General features: G+C 40.7%; 2 protein-coding genes across 4 annotated transcripts in view; one reads left to right on the top strand and one right to left on the bottom strand.

Annotated features, from left to right (window-relative positions):
- eomesb (eomesodermin homolog b) overlaps positions 1 to 21,817 on the bottom strand; it is a 383,568-nt gene that overhangs the window by 253,398 nt on the left and 108,353 nt on the right. The gene's annotated exons all lie outside the window — the stretch shown is intronic.
- LOC306967220 (CUB and sushi domain-containing protein 3-like) overlaps positions 1 to 21,817 on the top strand; it is a 184,190-nt gene that overhangs the window by 122,137 nt on the left and 40,236 nt on the right. For 2 of the 3 annotated variants that reach the window (XM_079562149.1, XM_079562148.1), the window contains exons 42-54: positions 793 to 981; positions 1,903 to 2,080; positions 6,817 to 6,962; positions 7,302 to 7,382; positions 7,997 to 8,110; positions 12,684 to 12,872; positions 13,432 to 13,590; positions 14,626 to 14,814; positions 16,118 to 16,303; positions 17,488 to 17,682; positions 19,218 to 19,391; positions 20,723 to 20,896; positions 21,376 to 21,549. In XM_079562149.1, coding sequence (XP_079418275.1) covers positions 793 to 981; positions 1,903 to 2,080; positions 6,817 to 6,962; positions 7,302 to 7,382; positions 7,997 to 8,110; positions 12,684 to 12,872; positions 13,432 to 13,590; positions 14,626 to 14,814; positions 16,118 to 16,303; positions 17,488 to 17,682; positions 19,218 to 19,391; positions 20,723 to 20,896; positions 21,376 to 21,549 — 2,148 coding nt within the window. The remainder of the gene's footprint in view (positions 1 to 792; positions 982 to 1,902; positions 2,081 to 6,816; positions 6,963 to 7,301; positions 7,383 to 7,996; positions 8,111 to 12,683; positions 12,873 to 13,431; positions 13,591 to 14,625; positions 14,815 to 16,117; positions 16,304 to 17,487; positions 17,683 to 19,217; positions 19,392 to 20,722; positions 20,897 to 21,375; positions 21,550 to 21,817) is intronic. The other variant, XM_079562150.1, reaches the window with a different exon arrangement.

Here is a 21,817-nt window from a genome sequence, read left to right as displayed (position 1 = left end):
ATGTATGAAATATATGAAATGGAAAAGATAACGATGAGACTCTGAATTCAAATTTAAGCTTTTGAAAACAGATGGTAAATCTGAAAGCGGCATCTTTAAAGAATAAATTACTCAAGTGTGTGGTAAACTACAATAAGTAATCTGTAGTTTATGTAGTAGGGCAGTCAAATGGATGAATGATAAAGTAATAAAGTGATTGAGTTTAAAAGCCCTGGCATGACTCCTCACTCTTATCATTATTTATATTATTACGTTTCGTGCGTGTGTGTGTGTGTGTGTGTGTGTGTGTGTGTGTGTGTGTGTGTGTGTGTGTGTGTGTGTGTGTGTGTGTGTGTGAGTGTGTGTGTGCGTGTGCGTACGTGTGTGCGCGTGCGTGCGTGTGTGTGTGTGTGTGTGTGCGTACGTGTGTGCGCGTGCATGCGTGTGTGTGTGCACATTTTGACTAAAACTGAATCATGTTCATGTTAAAAGAAATCTAAATTAAGCTAAAAACTAAATGAAACAAAATTGAACACTGTGAGAAAATGTATCTGATTGAATATGAAAGACAAATGCATATGTATGTATGCCATCTGCAGTTTGTTTGTTTGTTATTATTCTTTTACTGATTTGTATATATTTGTTTGTTTGTTCTCTCTTTTTTCTTTTATTGCGCAAAATTGCAAGAAAAAAAAAAGTTTTAATATAATAATCACTTGTAAGAGTGTTGTAACTTTTCTGATAAATGCAGTGAATGCATGTATCTGTTGTCTATGTTGATTTCTTTTCTTTGTTTTTATTCCTTAATCTCAGCATATGAGCTGCAGAGATGCCCAGACCCTCGTCCCTTTCGGAACGGGCTGGTCATTGGTCAAGAGTACAGTGTGGGAATGACCATTTCCTTCGAGTGCCTGCCTGGATACACTCTGATAGGAGAGCCGTCTCTCACGTGTCTGCATGGAATCAGCCGCAACTGGAACTACCCCATACCTCGCTGTGAAGGTGACTTAACACATTTATTAAACTACACACCAATCGGTGTATGACCATTATGGACAGAAATTTCTCATTCTCAAAGTTTTAGATTGAGGCAGAAAGGACAAACTGAAGAATGAATATATTGTGTTTCGATTCAATCAATGATAGCTGGTTTGAGAGGCTGGCCTGTGCACTCTCATATAGATAACCTACAGTTTAAGGTTGATAAGAAAGAATACACAGTTTAGTTCAGTTGAGTTCAGTTCAGTGAAACAGTCTTGCTCTGGGTCATCTGACTCAAGAGGATTCCTTTCATCTCCCCAGAGTAAGGAATGTCTTTTAAGCCTTTAGAAGGTGGAAGAAAACCATCTGCTCCACAATTGATCATAAACATATACCGGTACTTATTTTTGAACAGTGAGGCATATGACTCACTGAGCTACAGTACTTAAAGATTACAAAGTACATCTTGTGATGATCTATGGAGCATTTGTTTCAAGACTGTCAGTGCCAATCAAGTTGTTTCGTGTCGTCGTCTATCGAGTTGTTGTCATTATAAATCAGTGTTCATCTGTAAAGATGGAACATTCTGTTCTTGGCTGTGAGGATGCAGAAAGTCCTTGTTCTGTTTTGTGCACATATTTTGTTTTTCATTAAGTTCAAAGACAGTTTTAATACATTTTAAAAATGAATAGTAGTGAAGTTTTATCAGTACCACCCAATACAATTTTGTTGACAACTTTCCCTGCGGCTGTACCAAACAGCTGTATTCTCCCCTTTACTATCACTGTGATAACACGATAACATTCAGTTATGGTTCATTTCATCACAGTTTGTGGTAGTAACCGCCGTAACAGCGCCTTTATGGCAGGAAGTAAATCAGACTTGCTTTTCTGTTTGTTATTCTGGATCTAGTCCCTGAGAAGTATGTCCTCTCTCTAACAGCTCTCTGTGGTGGAAATATAACATCCATGAATGGGACAATTTACTCTCCTGGACACCCAGCTGAGTACCCCCACTTCCAGGACTGCATGTGGACTGTCCGGGTGCCTCCTGGGTACGGCATCTTCATCAACTTCTCCGTCATTAACACTGAGCCCATCTACGACTACATCATGGTGTGGTAAGTTTTCTTACTCTTTTTTCCTTAAGTGCTGTATACATGAGGTCAGTAAGTGTGCGGCAAATTGGCTCGGATAACGCTGATTTCTCTTTGGGGGGAGTTAAGCTGTTTTTGCAAAGTATCTATCACTACGCAGGGGGCAAAATTAGTTCAGGAAGCAGCCATATCCCTTTGCTTATTCCGATTTTATTAATGTTTTAGACCGATGCTGAAAGAGTTAGTTTTTATTCTCACAAAAACTACTACTACTCAAGAATGCTGTATAGTGAGCATTCCATAGAAAGAGCTACAGGCAGAATTTACCACCAACCTAGACCTTTTATTAATGTTAAAAACTGCACAACTGAATCTGAATTGTAGGAATACTTGTGTCACAATAAAAAAAAAGAAATTCAACAAAACATTTTACATTTCTATGTTCAAAGCATCATCTTAGGGTGACCCCTGTAGAACTTGCATTGTGAAATAGAAGACATCTGGAAAAAGACAAACAAACTGTTTAATCTATGAAAAGTGTTTTCTGGATTCTGGAAAACCAGTACTTTCATTAGATTTAAAAGACCAGATGTGTGTCAGTAAAAACAATGCATAGAAACGTTGGTCTTTTAAGATAATTATCCAGCTGTAAAGTTAGCCTTGTTGTGCTTAATGTTCCAAGCTGTCTGTCTTTGGGTGCACCATGCCTTCTTCTGCCTCTCCAAGCTCTTTGTACGAGAGCGAGCCTCAGGCAGTCCTCCTCCTCCTGGGTGCTGCAGAAGGAAGAGCCTGCAGCATGTGGGTCTACTGTAGTCTGTGCCGAGGCAGTTACCGGCACTAGTGTTTTTAAATGAAATAGTGCGTAAACAATCATTCCCCTAATGGCAACGTTTCCCACCTGACTGCTATGTCTTATTGTCTTTGATCACACAGAAATGAAAGCATCTGAAGACTTTGCAATACTGTATATAGACTGTTTAAATTATACACGGCATCAAACATGCATCATTACTGTTGTAGAAAAACATCATCAAAGAAAAATAACGCTGCCTGCAAAGAAATTGTTTCAGTTTTCCTTGTATTCTTAAAGTTTTTGGTTAACTTTTTGGTTAACGTCATTGAAAATTCTGTTGCTGTAAAAAGCTACTGACATGTAGCATTCATAATAATTGGTTGTAATCCACCCATCTATGACAAAATGTCTGAACCAGATTTATACATTGAGGAAATCCAGACCAAACAGACAAATCCAGTTCAGAAACAATATTAGTTTGGTTTATTAGTTTATTTTACAGGGGCAAAGTACAAATACATGCATCTTACGAAAAGATGCTTTGTAATTTAGCTCATGCTAATTTCCATCTGCTGTCCCTGGGCAGGTGCACAATATTAAAACACACAATACAAATAACTGTCAGTAGCACTAACAGATACATACATTATTAACATTAGCTGAAAGAGCTAGAGTAGAGTTTAAAAATGTTAAAATGATGTATTTTATACTTGCGCTAGGAATGTTCTAATGTGTAGAATGAGCCTCATTCACCTCAACTGCTGCTAAAATCCTGCACTGTCACTCAAAAAGTTGTTACTTTGGGCCCGAAGTACCGTCATGCACAAGCTTAATATAGAAACTGCATTTACACGTAAGACCTGAGGTGGTAGTATTGAGTATAAAAATGACAACTTACATCTAGTCCCTTTAACAACAACCATTTAAAATAGTCAAAACATAATGCTACGGTATTACATTTGTAAATTTAATTGGGCTGATGCTGACACACCTGGTTATCGAGGATGCATTTCTTTAAAGCAGTACTAAGTAACTTGTTTATCTTAATAAATCCTTTCTGTAATCCTTTCTTTGCCTGGCTCTGCCATACTCTTCCCTGTCCATTCCACACAGGGAATTCGTCTGGTCACGGAGCAATTGGAGCAGTTTGAAGGGGCGGGCCTAACACGCACAGTTGTCAGTGAAATAAACCAATTAGCACTTAGCGGACGTGATGACAGCTGTAGTCCAATTAAAAAAATATGAAATGAATATAAACTCACGCGGAGAACGCAAGGCAAAATCTTCGACTACTTCATCAATGATTAGTTTTGGCTAATGTTAATGTTAATTGAACTAACAACATAGTGGTGCAGCGAGTGACGTAACCTTGTCAATTCTCTGTGACGGTCGTGATTGGTTCAGCCTTAGTCGCCAGTCAGCAACTTGTTTACCGTGTGTGGCCAGACCCACCTTCTTTCGCGCAGAAAGAGGTGGGTGTGGTTTATCAGGCTAAATCCCTCTGGGGTAACACAAATGTTAATGGAATGATTGGGGGGTCTTTCATCTCCCCTTGGTGTCTCGGGCCAGAAAACCACAATAACAACTTCTCTTCCTCCGGGTTGGAGGCCCCAATGCACACTAATGGAATCATGAAGAAGATGCTAGCAGGCAAACGGGCAAAGCTAACTGCGGGCTAGCACCACTTAAACAGTATTTACAGCCAAGTTTGAGTGAAAAAAATAATCTCCATTGTGTAATTGAATGTACAATATCCCTCTCTCTCTTTGTCTTTTCTGTCAGCGTAGTATTTACTTTCACGGACAATTAATGAGTAAAAAAACGCAACATGCTACGACACCTGCAGTGGCGCTAATGGCCTCTAGGGGCATGAATTACATAGTGCTGCTTTAAGTTTCGAGAGAAATGATTCAGATCTACAGACGACTTAGGACTGTCTGGGAGTTGATTCCATTGTTTAATGGTTTTATATGAAAAAGCTGTCTGTGCAAAGACAGAGGATCTTTTCGGGACGGCAGTTTCTGTGAGCAGTGGATCAGGATGTTCGGGTTGTTTGTTCAGAGTAAAGTTTAATAAATTCTTTCACTGAGGGAGAAGCAGTATTATTAACAATTTTGAAGAGGGTTCTTAGATTTGTATATTGAATTAAGTTGTCAAAGCTTCATATTTTATATTTACAGAGGATATTACTGTGATAATAGAGAAGGGCTTTTCTGTCAAGCACCTTTAACCTCTTATCCCCCACCTGAACCGATCACATTTTGTCCAGTTCGACTTTACCCAAATATATAGGCTTCTTGGAAAAAAGCGTCAAAATAGCAACAAAATGAGACAAAAACTAGAATGAAAAGGTGACTAAAAAGTGACATAAAAGCCAAAAAAGGGTAACAAAAAACTGACAAAAACACAACAAAAAAGCAACTGAAAAAAAAATCAAAAATGTGACATAAATGCGGCTACAATGCAACAAAAAAGTTACAATCAGTTTTGCAGGCCTTAGCTTTCAAATGAGGCATATATTACACTGGCCAAGCTCTCCTGACCAACTGAACGGATCTTCTTGAAAAGCCCAACCTGTCAATTTAAGCAGGGGGTTGGGGGTGGCCAATGGTTGTTAACTGAACACTGTATGCACCTGTATTACTGGAACAGCCCAAACTTAAAATTTTAGGGAGAACGTGATAGTTTTTTCCAATATTGTTGTCTCTCAGGTATTTGTTCATCAACTATTATTGACTTTAGATTATGTTTACAAAAATCTGTTGGCATTTTCAGCGGCGGCCTTGTGGTCTCACTGAAGTGCTTGGTAGACCTCCTGGATGCTACCTAATTAGGTGTGAGTTACCTCAGATGGCTCCGCTCGGTGAGGCAGCAGGTGCACTCTTCTAACACCTCATTTCAGATGTTTGTATCTGTAAATCAACAATGTTCCCCTTAGGCAAAACCTCAACTTCTAACCTGCCATTTTCATACAACGCTGCTGTCAATTTAACATTTCACTGTGCACAAACTCACAATTGGAGCCCAAAGATATTTTTTCCTTTTAGCCCGTTAGACTGGAGAAGGAGAGTGTCGCCCAGTGTAACTCATTTGAAGACGTTTAGCACCCCGCGGTGAAGCTGGCACACTCCTGGCATGATGTCTTATCTGCTTTAATCACAGTTAGAGCCTAATCCTTCTATCATCTCATCTTTGCTTTGTCACTTTGGCTCTTTTTGGAATTACAGATACCAGCTCCTCATACACTGTTCAGCTATCACACCACTGCAGCAAAATGGAAAGGTCATACCAGTTCCTTTTGGTTTATGCTGCTATGTTCATTTCAACCATTGGTGGTGGACAGTTTACAGTGGTGAGGAAAGAAGCCAATCGAATAAATGTTATATTTGTTCGTTATATATGTTATATTAAATGTTATATTTCAATGACAGTATAGCGAAGGTCAAGAAGTCAATGCCTCTCTATTGTATTCTGTGTTATGTTTGATGATGAATGAGGGCAATGAATAGGTCTGCAGGTATTATAAGGTTATAAAAGTTGGAATTTGTACTTTTTCTTTTTGTAAGCTTTTGAAATGTAGATTTTTGTACCGTTTGAAAGTACATTTGTATGATTTTAGTATTACACTTCTTATGAATAAGAAATCATTGAAGACATATAAAACAATCAGAACCCACTGTATCAGTATTTGTGCTTTATTCTGCTAAGTGAAAACTGCAATTTTAAAACTGTTGAAAACGGCATTGATCTTTTTACACTTCAAAGTGCACCATAACATGGCTGGAAGTCCAGCTTCTATTCACCGCTGTTAATTAATGTGAAAGTTTTCTCTTAGATCGTCGAATCGACTGCAAGGTGCTTGCTTCTGCTTGGGGATAAGTGGACCTGCTCTTTTGATCCCAGTGACCTATTACTGTTGTTTATCCATTTGTTAAGCACTCACACTTGTCTCTCTCTCCCCCCTCAGGGACGGACCTGACCAGGCCTCTCCGCAGATAGGGCAGTTCAGTGGAAGCTCGTTGCAGGAGGGCGTGTCCACCACAGCCAATCAGATCCTCATTAAGTTCCACAGTGACTTCAGCACCAGTGGCTTCTTTGTGCTTCATTACTACGGTAACCTCCCCTCTGATAACATCTAAGCAAAGAGCTCGTTACACAAGATGACGTGACCGCTGTTTGATCCCGCTAACACCACAGAGCTTTTTCATCTACTCTTTCACATGTACAAGGTCCCTACTGCTTTGTCGTGACTGATAAATGATGAAGAGACCTTTTGACAGAGTTATCTAGTGTCAAACATCTATTTCTAAAGATCTTAGCGTGCTTAATTGCTGACATACATTGAAGTGGCATGAGTCGGGAACATTTCTGTGTATTTTGGGATTTGTATTTGTGTGTATGTAATGCACAATGATATATTTTCACAACTGTCATTTTAATTTTATTTTATAGCCTATCAACTCAGAACTTGTCAGCCACCCCCGCCTGTCGCCAACGCTACAATACTAGCCGAAGATGAGGAGTTTGAAATCGGTTTGTCTGTTTTATGTTATTTTTCATCTAAATTTCACTCATTTCCATATAAAGTCAGAGGCACCAGATGAAAAATAAAAGTGTATTACTTTTTGTTGTGGTCCTCGAAAACAGCAGTTCGTTCCCTAATAGCTTTTTCTTGAAATCTGGGGCACATTGCTTAAGTGGTTTTAATGCTCTGGCAAACAAACCCAAATGAAAAACCCAAATGGCTACTTGCTTTTTTTATGATGATTCTGAGGTCCACCATTTTTAATATTTGCAGCTGCCTTGTTCTCTGACACTTTACGTTCACAACGGAAGTGTTTGGCTAATTATCTCCTGATGTAAGTGTGAATATTTAGTGGAAAGTGATTAGCTGAGGGAAGTGGAGAGATCATATGGCTTGTGGCTGCTATGAGTGCCAAAGCAATGAAGTGGAATGCCTGTGACTTCCCTTGTCTGTGTGTGTCCTTTGCACATTGACACCTTAATGTAATGAAGCGTCTTTAGTAGTCTGTGTGGCTAAGGAGATGCCCGTCTTCATTAGGAAATGTGTTGTTGATTACCATTTGGCGCCGTGTAACAATCTTGTGTTGGTGTGCCTGTGTGTCTGGGTGTCAATGACCTCACAGGGGACATTATCCGGTATACGTGCCAGCCCGGCTTCACCTTGGTGGGCAGCGAGATTTTGACCTGTCGGCTTGGGGAACGGCTGCAGATGGATGGCCCCCCGCCAGTGTGTCAAGGTTGGTTTAGTTCACTGTTTGATTGAAGAAAAACATAGCATAGCATTGTTTTAGGACTGTCTTTACATTTCTTTGCATTGGATTGTAATCCCGTCCATTCACACCCAGTCCATGCTTATAATCTACAGTATGTGCATCAATCACAATGTTCCTCCTAGATTTGGTTTAAAAGACTTGGACCCATCTCACTCAGTTTGACCACACGCAACACGTCACTCAAAGAAGAAGATTCATTAACTTGTAAAGAATAGAACAAGCGCGTAGTCTGACCAATGGCACCTCCACCAACATATCCCGTTAGTGTGTTGCCGTTACCAATCTGCCAGGGTTGGTCACAGTCACTCGCACTGTCACTATTGATGCATCATTTAGCAGACAGCCAAAGGCCCATTATGACGCACAGCTTGTCTAGGAACACATCTGACCCAAAGTCATTGACCCCCATCATAATATAAACCAATGCATTTGTGTGTAGGCTGTAGTGATACTGCGAAAAACACATTTAGATCTTTACAGCTGAGTATTATCCTTGGTCAGATCTATTTTGAAACAGATTTATTTCACAATCCCCGCTGAAAGGACTTGATTGATGTACAATCTTTCACCCATGCTTTTTTCCTCCTTTCAGGCGATTGAAACAAACAGAAATATATGCGTTGTCTGCATGAGAGATTTTGTTTAGACCAAAAACAAAAGCCATCAGCCTGTCTGTCTTGCCAAAACATCTGTGATGCAGAAAACAGAGTTTCTGAAACCTTCTATTCTGAGGCTATAACAAGAGACAAAGACCCTGGAGGCCTTTGTCTACTAGTTGATTTCTGCCCTTGTATGCAGGAAATGAAAAATCACATTGTTCTTTTGATAACAGTGATTGGATGGAAAAAGGTCTTCTGTGGCGTAAATACAATGGCCGCTGGCTGCCCTGCTTTTTGACCACAAACGTGGGGGCCGCCATTGCTCCGCCGTTGCTGCAGTACCTCCATATCGCCGCTAGGCCCCAATTGAAAAGCATTGGACTTTAGACACGTTAAAAACTACTTTAAAGCCTGGTTTCAATTGTTTCAACACTAGACTAGGCTAGATCTTCCTCCTGAGATAACGCTGGGTTAATAACAATATATGAAACCAGGCTGGTTTTCGTAATATGAATTTTTGAAATCTCGTACTTAATGAGGCTCGGACTGTTAGCATTGGAGCAGCGCGAGCTACACGTCATGCAAGGGCCGAGTCTACGGTGAAAATCCCGCCCGTATGCCCTTTTTAGGAACATGCTTCGTCAGAGCTGGGGAGGGGGAGCCTGTAAATCCGCCATGAATTGCCCCACGGCCGTGGTCAATCTGGTAAACGGGGAGGAGTGAGCATAAGACGTCCATTTTTTTGTACAGTCTATGCGTAAATATCACAACATGGACTGTAAACTCAGATCAAACATATCCAGACACTAGTTAATATTTCATGTGCAAATTTACCAGAAAGAAAATGGTGCTCCCATTGTGGCTCATCTTTTTCATTGCAGCTGAGTTAAGTTTCAAACCTGCATAAGTAACGCTATACCATAGAGCAGAATACTTAATAGTCCTAATGTATACTTAAGTTATTACGCCTTAACTATCTACTACCAGAGCACTGGAGCAACCTCAGCTGGTCAGTAAAGATAAATGCACTGTCCCTAAAACATGAAACATATCCACTCCCTCGGCTTCAAAATACAATACATACAATAACAAAAGCTTTGGTCTTAAGTTTATTGTTCAAAGATTTGCAGAGAATGGGAACTAAATAAATAAAGAACTCCGCATGAGAGAGGGCATCAGGCCCACGCAAAACAGCAGTGCACATTATAGGCAAAAGAACAGTTGCGAACAGTGCTCTCTTTAGATCCAGAAACAATTCGACCAAGGAAATCATTTAAGTAACGTTAGTCATAGCTGAGGGACTTCCATACAAACACTAGATAAGTTACACTGTTGCTATATTCAACAGCTTGTTAAATGTGCCCTAAGCATTACATTTTCATAGTGGAACCATCTTTGGACGCTTGAGTTGGTAATTCCTTGTTTGACATTTTCATGGATCACCTCATTATTGTAGTGAAAAATTCATTACATTTTTCGGCATGGGAATGGAACCGTCCTTGTGCCACCTCCAGCATGGAACTAATTGCTCTCCTTGGGACATGTAAAGTTGAACTTAATTTGAGTTGACCCGCTCTTCACATCTGAGAGACTTTAGCTACAGTACAGTTGTAAATGGGGCGATTCCTACAGGCCCTTTGTCTCAAGTGCGTCCAATGATATATAGATGAGCTGAGTTTATTTGCTGTTTTTATGTTCAGTGTAAATGGAGCTTAAAACTGCGATTCTAGAGTGACTTTTTGCTAATTAATGCAAGGGATTGTGAGACTTCTGCCTAAAAGAATACAACACAAATATGTGTAAATCAAGGAACAGCTACAGTGTGCGTTGCTCACTTGATGAAAATGAACATTTTGCTATGAATTAAGTGAATAGGCCACCATTTTTACACACTGACATAATGTTCTTACCTTAGCTTAGACGAGTTCCTGCGTACCTGTCTGATCTTTACGCATGCACTCTCATGCTGTCTCCCAGTACTGGGGGGAAGTTAGAAGCTACCAAGCTGTTCCACGTTTTCCCTATATATAAATACAGTTACGTGAAAGGTTCCACAATACAAGTCTAGTTACACAAATTTAAACTAGATTTACTAAGAGGATATAAAGTGGTACTATATTGTGAGATGTAATAACACCTGAAGTACTTCGACGATATTAATGCGAGGACGTTGAGGTACTTCAGGTGTTATAACTTCACCCCAGTTTGGAGCTATAGCTATGCTAGGAGAGGCTAAATGCTAACAACGATGCTAACAACATTTGCGTGACTGAGCGCACGCACAAAGACCATACAGTTACACATCAACTCGTCTAAGCTATGGTGAGAACATATCTCAGTTTGTAGAAATGGTGGCCTATTCCTTAACCCCCCGCCTTAACCAAGCACATTTCTCCTGTTTGGCCCTACCCAAATCTAAAAGCTTCTCAACTGGAGGGTTTACAGCCTATAGGCCAGTGCAACACCTCATTTGAAAGCTAAGACCTACAATACCGATCCTTCACACAGGCAAAAAAAGACACGAATAAGCTGTTTTTGTAAACCTTTGCTGAAATTGGGTTGTTTTTCTCACCACGTTTTTATCTATTGATGACACTTTTTCCTCATTTACAATCTGTCCACCGCTGCTTTAAGAAACCAGTCTTCTCTAAATAACCTAGAGCCCATGTGCGCACATCACACTTCATTTTCTCTTCAGCAAACAATGTGCATCGATCCAAAAGTGGGTCAGCTATTAAAAAAACAAGCAAATGAACAACAGTAGACTAATAAACTTATTGTCCCCGCTCTAACTGCTGAGCATCAAATTAAATAAACGCTATAGGAGATGGACTTGCTGCTGGATCAGTGGCTCCAAAGCGTTTTGCATAGCCCAACGCTGGTGACAATTCTCGGCTGCTTTGTGTTGCATGCCTTATCCTCCCTGCCTGCTCCCTTGATGTATGTCCGGATGTTTATGCTGACCTTTTTATTATGAACAGTTGTTCGCATTAACCTTTCATATGAGTCATGTTTCTTCACTAGTGGCTCTGAGACATACTGATGCTGCCGGCACAATCGACAAGGAGTAGGGAACCAGACGTCGACCTACCGCAAATCTAAAAAAAATTCCTTTAGCTCGTTCACACACCAACACAATATTCTCAGACAACGTAAGCTGCCTCCCCCACGCTATTCTTAGTATCACAGCTTGCAGCCCTGGCTTGGTGCTGTCTGACTGCCTTTAAAGAAGAAGTTATTTTCTTTTACAAACTCCAGATGTTTGAATTCCAACTTACATCTTGTCTTGTGCAGCAGACTCATTATCTCACTTCGCCGATGACTCTACCTTTTGTAAGACTATGCAATGTAAATGTCAGGGCTCACAGTTAAGGGTAAGGGTAACAGAAAGGCCACATCGACACAAGGAGGTGGGGTGTGAATGGACATTACTAAGGAATATGACATGAAAGTGAATCATTTTATTTAAAGCAGTACTAAGTAACTTGTTTACCTTAATAAATCCTTTCTGTAGTCCCTCTGAGGGTAATACAAGTGTTAATGGGATGTTTGGGGGGTCTTTCATCTCCCCCTGGAGATATACCAATACACACTAATGGAATCACGAAGAAGAAGCTAACAGGCTAATGGGCAAAGCTAACTGCGGGCTAGCGCCACTTAAACAGTATTTACAGCCAAGTTTTTGTGAAAAAAATGATCTCCATAGTGTAATTGGATGTACAATATCCCTCTCTCCCTTTGTCTTTTCTGTCAGCGTAGTATTTATTCTCAAGACAATTAATTATTTTTAATAATTAAAAAAAACCTGCAGTGGCGCTTATGGCCTCTAGGGGCAGGAGTTACTTAGTACTGCTGAAAGTTTTACTGTAATATTTCAAAAGGAAAAGACCAACCTTTTGTGTTCTGTTTATTACGAGCACATTTCTCTTTCTCCACAGTTCAATGTCCTGCCCATGAGGTGCGTTTCGATTCAACGGGGGTCATCCTGAGTCCAGGCTTTCCAGAGAACTACCCCAACCTGCAGATGTGCTCGTGGCTCATTAATGTGGAGAAGGGCTACAACATCACGCTGCACTTTGAGACTTTTCAGACAGAGAAAGAGTTTGACATCTTAGAAATATTTGATGGTATGTTTTGAGGTCAAACTACTGATGCCGTTTCTGAAGCTCAAATAATGTAAAATAAACTGCGTCCCCATTCCCCACGCTCACAAAAAAGAATAAAATGAAATTTAATGTGCATATGACACATTAGACACATTTTTTTTGCTAAAACATAATTAGCACAATTAGATGTAAGATTTTGCTAAAGATTGTACCCAGCTTTCTTTAGTTTGGCTATTTTCGTGATGTTTATAGCTTCACTTCCTTATTGGACACAAACAGGAAGTAACATAGAAGAAGATAAACCATTTTGAACTGTTGCCGTGTCGACCATGTTAAGTTAATGGGAAATGAGTCAAAGTGCTGAGTGTTACCTTCTCTCTATGTCACTTCCTGTAGGCAGCTTAAAAATTGAAATCAAAATATTTTTTCTGCCCTTGCTGCTTCTCTGAAATAAAATGATAATAATGTAACTGTTGAAATTGCAACTGATGTTATCCATCTAAATAAGTCATATTTTCAAAAGCATTAAAACCCGTCATATGCACTTTAAATTAATGTATTTTGATGTCTTGTATTTCAGGTCCAAACATCTACAGCCAAAACCTGGCCTCGCTCAGCGGTGACATTGAGACACCCTTCAGTTTGACGACCACAGGCCACCAGCTGCTCCTGCGTTGGTCGTCCGACCACGGCACCAACCGCCATGGCTTCCACATCAGATACGTGGGTGAGTATCAAAGTATGTATCCAGCTTATCATCACTCTCTTTTTTATTAATACAATTTTAATTAATATGTGCAAAGTGGTAAAAGTCACTGGCACTCAAAGTTATTAAAAAAATAATTACACTCCAAGTATTATGATTTATATAGTAATTTCCACAATGTTTGGAAAGTTCTATTGTTATGCCTGGACTTTTATCATAACTAACAACTTTGCCTTGTATTGTTCTTTGCAGTATTTTCTGCATGACGTTTAGTTTATGAATTTACATTATGGGCAATGGCTTTGGAGGAAAGAGACGTACTGCAGGCTTGCATGCTGTTTTGCACTCCTTAATTTCAAAAGGCTTAAATTCTTAATTGCCTCTTTAATAAAGCAAGTGGTGCTATGCGAAAGAAGCACAGGGAATCTTCTTCCATTTGAAATGCATCAATAATAATGAAAAGCACAAAAGCATTCATCTTTTATGTTGTGTCCCTGCATTACGTTGGGGTGTGTTATTGTGAGAGCAGGCAGCGTGATGAATTTTGTACGTCTAAGCCCATCTTGACTTGATTTGACTTCAATTTAAACTGACTTAAACTCCACTGAGTGTCTTTTCCTCTTAAAGTCCCAGAGATCTCGTAGTAATTCTGATTTAGTGAGTGTCTTAATGCATTTGCCATGTTTGGGGCCCTGTTTTTCAGTATTTATGCTCAGGCCAGTTGGTGACATAAAAATAAAATCTTTCTGTTTATGGGTACATTTGATGGGGGAAACAATAAAAATGAAGATGCACTCTTTTCTGCATGTGTTAAAACAACCAAGCTTGTGTAGCTATGGGCAAGACAGGAACAACGAGCTGCAATCCGACCTGCTGTTGTTGTGGTTTATAGCCTTTAAATGAAGACTCCGCTTTTTCTCTTATTATGTAAAATCTCTAGTATCTTCAACTACTTTTAGATATTACCTGCCTTGCTTTGTTGCCTAATATTAAATGATGTTATCCTCAACCGCTCATCTCTCCCACTTTGTCATGTCATCTCCTTTCACCCATTCGCTGTCCGTTCAGCCATGTACTGCAGTACTCCAGACTCACCCCAACATGGCTTTGTGGTGAGTCAGACGGGCGGTCACCTCAACAGCATGGTGCGCTGGGCCTGTGACAGGGGTTACAAGCTGATCGGAAAGGGCACAGCTGTGTGTAAGAAGACCGCCTTCGGCTACTACACCTGGGACGCCCCAGTTCCTGCGTGTCAAGGTGAGTTCATCAGCCCTGGCAGCCTCTTATTTTCAACTCGAGTCTTTCCTCTTCCACCCTTCTTCTGGTCACTGCCTCCATAGCCCTGCGCTCATTAGGCAGACAGGCAAGGCGCTTGAGGCACCAGAGTGTCTCAGACCAAAAAAACCTATTATTGTGCCAGTAGCTTCTAAAATGGATCTCGTCTGATTGAGAAGCTGCAGTCTGTCGGGTGAAAGGAAACAAAAAATCAATCGCCCTCCACTCCTCTGTCAATTTCCACTTCTTCAAATTACTTGCTAACTCTCGATTAACATGCAGAGGCAGCTTCTGTTGGTTTGTATTTGTCTAATCTGTTTTTGTGATGCACACATGTGAGCCTATGACTGCATGCTCTAACATACAAGGCAGCAAAGGATATCATATTGCTGTGAAAGCCATTAATTTTGTTCTTTTTTCAATTTTTGTATAGTTATATAGTAGTATAAATAGTTTTGTATAAATCTAAACTACATGGCAAATTATGCAGCTGTTCATCATTATTATATCATACGAGCACTCCGATATCCAAGGGCTTATTAACCTCTTACCCTCACCTGAACCGAGCACATTAACTTCAGTTTGGCTTTACCCAAATCTAAAAGCTAAAGTAGCGACAAAAAGACGAGGATGAAATGCATCAAAAGTGCGACAAAAAATGTTTGGGTGTTTTTGTTTTTTTGGGTGAAGCTGAACTGTAGAAAATCTACTCAGTTAAAGAAGAACTAAGTAACTTGTTTCCGTTATCCCTCTGGGGGTAATACAAGTGTTAATGGGATGATTGGGGGCTCTTTCATCTCCCCCTGGTGTCTCGGGCCAGAAAACCACCCTTGCAACTTTCCCTGCACCGGGTCGGAGGCGCAATACACACTGATAGAATCATAAAGAAGAAGCCTAACAGGCAAACGGGCAAAGCTAACTGTGGGCTAGCGCCACTTAAACACTATTCACAGCCAAGTTTGAGTGAAAAAAATATTTCCATTATGTCATTGAGTTGTGGCACAATGTACCATGTACCACCTTTTGTCTTTTCTGTCAGAGTAGTATTTACCCTCACGGCGTAAAAACAACGCAACATGCTATGACACCTGCAGTGGCGCTTTTGGCCTCGAGGGGCATGAGTTACTTAGTTCTGCGTTAAGAGGTTAAGAGAGTAAACTTATTGGAATCTGCATCTTGATGATTAGCTTTTATTCTATCAGTTTAGTTTACAGCAGACTTACTGTCTCTACCTTCAGGCTGCACCTGTGTACATTGACGCTGTCCTTTCCCCCCTCGTCTTTAGCGGTGTCGTGCGGCGTGCCCAGTGCTCCGGTGAACGGAGGTGTGCTCGCTGCAGATTACTCTGTGGGCACACGGGTGACCTACTTCTGCAACAGCGGCTACCGGCTCTCCTCCAAAGAGCTGACCACCACGGTGTGCCAGCCAGACAGCACCTGGAGCAACCATAACAAGATCCCCCGCTGTATCGGTGAGTGCGGGACAGGACCTGGGGCTGCATCAAACCTTGAGACAGGTTAAGCCATCACATGTTAGCATTTTGACAGATGCTTCCCCAAAAACAGGACGTATAAAGTTGAGCCTGTCATGGAAGTTAATGTCATCAATTCTCGGATATTCTCATCTGTTTTGAAAGTTACTCAAGGTATTGTGAGGTTTGGACAGAAGGCAAAAAAATAGGTGGATGGTATGGAATGAAACTATGTGACACTGGAGCAAATGTAACACGAGTCGAATTTGCTGGAGAAAGAGTGTAAAAAGTGATTGACAATGCTGTTTACAAAGGGGACCAGTGTTTAGTCCCAGTCGTCGAAATGTCTCACAGCAAAACAGAAAGAGTTCGATTTGAAACTCATTTGGTTCACGTCGTTACACGGCTCTGTTGGAAAGAGGTTTGTGAGAAAAGTTCATCGTGTTTGACGCTTAGAGAGTTCTTTTGAAGTAAATAAACCAAATGTAATTGTTCCTGGTGACGCTCGCTCCTTGAGGTTTGATATGACCTCCATGGAGAATTCAGCCTTTTTTACTCATTAGACTTTAGCTTATTCAGTGTCAGCACAATGTTAGTTAATTGGTTAAAATGTATGTGAGTATGCTTTAATGGAAAGACAAAAAGATTCAGGGCTGCACAAATTTGGTAAAAAAACAACAACAACAAAGCAATGGGGATTATCCTTATTGCGGCTGAATTTACAATTTGTGTTTTGAAAATAAGATGCAGGTCGTAGTGGACATTTTAAACAGGTCCTGGAGCAATAACATTAGAGGAAGGACTGAAATATGAATTAATGATCTATTACAAGGGTAAAACACATTTCAAAACTTGTTTGCAGAGGTCTAAACTATAGGTTTATCAGGTTATATTCAGAAGAAGATGCTGTGGATATGGGATATTTTGTCATTTGCAAAGGTACTTGTACTCCCTAACTAACTGCAGTCGTTGCAATTTACTATTTGCAAAATGACCGCATATTTGATTCTCTTGTGAATAATGTTGCATCCCTATCGTACTTTTCACAAACATTTTTTTTTACGTTTTAATCAATCAGTCCAAATTAACCGTAGTATGTATACAGTAAACAGAACTTATTATTAGCTCTTCAATTTTTCCCCACAAACCAGTCATTCTCACCTTTCGTCATCTGTCCCCTGTAGTGGTGTCCTGCCCCAGTCTCAGCTCTTTCTCACTGGACCATGGAAAATGGAGGATTGTCAATGGTTCACATTATGAATATGGCACCAAAATCATCTTCACTTGTAACCCTGGATACCACCGCGTCGGCCCTGCCACTATCCAGTGTCTGTCCAATGGGGTGTGGAGCTGGAGGAACGAAAGACCCAGATGTAAAAGTAAGTGTCTATTTAGTTATAAAGTAACATTTATAAAACATTTGACTGAGTTCATTGAACAGTTGAAACTGATTTTCTGTCTGGAGACACAAATGGGAATGGAGTTGTCCTATTTAATTTCATTTACTAATTCTTGTTCTACTGTGAAAAAATTAGCCAAAACAATGTTATCATTCCGAGGTGAGATCCGTTCTGAATCCTGTAATAATAGGAGATGACTGAACCATGAAATTGTTGAAACCCTATATTACCCTTCTGTGATTTTTGTTCCCTTTGTTTAAATGCCTCTGTAAGATCTACATCACATGTGTCAAGGTCAATGTGGTAAATGCCCCAGGACGGCTGTGGCTACAATAGCAACTTATTGCCATCATGTGTGGAGTGAAGGAATAATGACTTTATGTAGCACTTTCAGAAACGTGTGACACTGGCTGATAAAGCACAATAAGTGTACCACAAGTACTTTACAAAATATGCGGCCTGCGACCCGCCGTGGGGGCTGAATTTTGGCCCTCGCCCCAAAGGAGTTCGACACCTCTCATGAACATTATTCTACACTACGTACATGTCAGCATTTCAAGAATTTGTTTTGTATATTTGTCACATAATACCACTAGTGTGGTCTCATTGGCAGCGTCATGAGCATCAGTCCTTAAGTCAGTCCTTCATAAAAACTCCTAAATGTAGGTGTATGCACCGTTAATGACACTTCAGGGATTACGCAGGTGTCTGAGGCTAAGCATCTGTTCATCATTTTGAGCTTGTTGAGCATGCTGAATAAGCCAGTGATTGTAAGTGGGGTTTAATTCTCAGTTTAGTGCATAAACTTAAGTCTTAAGAGATTTTTATGTAGCCATGGTTATGGCGTTTGAAGGATGATAGATGATAAATAGCATCTAAAGTAGTATTGAGTTACATTTAAGAAAGGTCAGTTGCTGTTGAGCAGTTAGGACTCAAAAAGATTTTTTTTAACCTCCACTCCAGAGATGTGCTACATTACCAATGAACACCAAAATGACAAGATTTATATTCAGTGTTTTACATCAATACTTAATTTTTCATAATACTACATTGCTTGACACTTGAGTTTTATTGATTATTTGAATGAATTACGCTTCCTTTTTGGAAAGTTGTGATAAATAACAAGGTTCTTGTTCCACCTCTGCATGTCTGTTTTTTACTTAAGGAGCTGTTTCTTTCTAAAAGTCAAATTTAATGCTTTTGATGTGGTCATGGCTACTTTTAAACAGTAAAATTGCCCAAAAGCTTTAGTAATTGCGAAGGGTTACGCGGACAGCGTGATGAATAATGTACCAGGGACAAAAGCGGCATCATTATTATGGTTTCTATTAGATCGTCCTGGTCAGTCTTTCATCACAGTAAGGTCAGTGCGCTGGCTGTAAATGACTGCTCCGCCCATTGACTTCTACAATATGAGCCAACTTTGTTCTCTATGTGTCTTCATCTACCCTCTTAATGTCTTCTTTGCTTCTGCTCCCTCCTCCTCTCCAATCCCCTCCACCACCTTATCGCAGTCATTTCCTGTGGCGACCTGCCCGCCCCTCCAAATGGCAAGAAAATCGGCACCCAAACTACCTTCGGAGCGTCTGCCATATTCAGCTGTAACCTTGGCTACGTGCTGACCGGCTCCACGGTCAGAGAGTGCCTGCTGTCGGGCCTCTGGAGTGGCATGGAAACACACTGCCTTGGTGAGAGGAGGCGAAACATTTCCTTTTGAATTGCAGAATTGCAGTTATAACCTGTATGAGAACATGCTGGCATATGAGCTTTTAGGTTCAGCTTTTAGGTTCAGACAACAAAGTGCCAATTTAGATTCAAGTTGTGAAAGTGTTAACTTTAACTTTGTGTAAAAAGCATTCAAGTATTCATAGATTCTGCTATCGAGTAGAAATACATTCGACCTTGTTGGAAACGCAGGAAATTTTTCACCTGATATAACCAGAACAAGAAGACATCAATGAAATAGAATTACTTAAAAGAAAAACATAGATAGTCTGAAAAAACAAAGATACAGTTAAATAAGCTCAGTTGCTATATTCACAGCTACACAGAATAGCTTTCAGCGAGTTAGATCTCCCTTGGTACTCTACATGTCACTGTCTCTTGTAAACCACCTCTGAACTAGTAAAAATGCTTAGCAAGATCATAAAAGTTGTCCAAATGTGCAAACCCTGGAGCAGATTGCCATACTGAAAAGTCTCCAAGTACAATTTGTTTCTGTCAGGGCAAAAGCGGCTATAGATCCTCAGCTGGCCCGGGAACCACAAGACACTTGCCAAGGCTTAGCCGCACAATTTGAGCTGTTGTTGAGCTATCTAAACAATAAAATGTACCAGGGCTAGCACTGCACTGCCCATCACTGCTCAGTACTGTAGAAGAGAGCTAGACATATGTAATTACTTGCGCCCAGCTGCTGCAGAAAGTGACGGTTTCCCCCGACAGATGTATTAGTCCGTTTATCAACCCTGTAGCACCAGCGCTTCTAAGATTGGCCCAGTTCATTAAAGGAAGGGCACCTCTCTCTTGTTTAGTGATATGGCTGTCCGGGTTAACATAGCCTGGGCCCTCTCAGGATCCTGCCGACTTCAGCATTATCTAACACACAATCTGGCTGCAACTCAGCCGGGGTGATAATAAAATGCTTGGCCAGGTTTGCGGATACAGGAGTAAATTAGGGAAATCACACGCAGTCCGTGGCAATTTCCCAGATTTTAAGTGGCTGTGGAAAATCGGATTTCAGAGTGGAATTTATTACAGTTTGCAGTAATGTGGTTATGTTGAGAAAAAGACGCATGTGTGTTTCTTAATTGACTTATAATGAGGGAAAATGGGAGAGAAATTTAATTAGAGCCGAAATACAACTTTGGAATACCTTCAAATTTGGCAGATTTGTATTTGAATGTGGGTGTTCAATTGGATTTCATATTACATTTGTATTTCAATATCATTTTTGGACAAACAAATGGTGCTACCTGCTACCATATTAACATTACAACTGTATGTCTCTTTCCTCATCCAGCTGGCCACTGTGGCACTCCGGAGCAGATCGTGAATGGGCAGGTGGTTGGAGAGAATTTTGGTTACAGAGACACTGTGGTTTACCAGTGCAACCCGGGCTTCAGGCTGATCGGCTCCTCAGTGCGGATCTGCCAACAGGACCACTCCTGGTCTGGACAGCTCCCCGTCTGCATCTGTAAGTACTTCACCTCCAGGTCGGATTAGCAAAAACCTCCTTGCAGTTAACAGTGTCTGTGCAAAACTTGTCCTGTTTATTTTCCCCTTAGTATGCATAAATTGGATATTACTTATGTATGTAGCAATCGTTCACTGTTTGACGTATTGAAAAAGCAACACACAGGTGAGTGAGAGTGGAGAAGAGATAATCTCTTCTCCATTCTTCTCCACTCAAGACCTGTGTGTTGCTTTATTTTTGCCCAATTTCACAGCAGTGGTTCTTTACGGGTGTAGCTTTGGATTAGTTTTCAACTAATAACACAAAACTGTGACCCAAAATAAAGGCCTACGTGAAACCTTCTTTACCTGGGCTCCTGCAAGGTTGTTGACAGTCGTACCTACGTTCCAACCCCTAACAGCCTTTTAAAATATTGATAGATACTTGGGAAAAGGCCTGTGAATGTATTTAACTGCATTATTTTGTTTCTGCCCTTCCAGCTATCACATGTGGCCACCCTGGCAGCCCCATATATGGACGCACCACAGGCGATGGCTTCAACTACAACGATGTGGTGCGTTTCTCCTGTAACAAAGGCTACACCCTGGAGGGCCCCGCAACCGCCCAGTGCCAGGCCAGCCGTCAATGGAGCCACCAGCCGCCAACATGTAGAGGTATAACTCCACATTAGGATCAGTGACTGGTGTAGCTGTCCACCCATTGTCGCCAGCATTCTTTACGATGTGAGAAACAAAGACTGTAATTAGCTGCTAGTAAATTCCTCATCCACTGGGCCACAGATGTGCTCCGATCAATGAGTAACCTGCCAATTTATATTCATACACAAAAGGCAGATCAATACATGCCTTGTCTGCAATGTTGTTGCTGAGGGCCAGTGGTCAATGGCCAGAGCAGCATTCAAATCCTGCTAGCTTGTGTTTA

Source organism: Gobius niger (genome assembly GCF_951799975.1).
Source record: "Gobius niger genome assembly, chromosome: 8".
NCBI classification, from domain to species: Eukaryota; Metazoa; Chordata; class Actinopteri; order Gobiiformes; family Gobiidae; genus Gobius; species Gobius niger.
The sequence above is the reverse complement of the archived record's forward strand: the minus strand, read 5'-3'. Positions and strand labels throughout refer to the sequence as shown.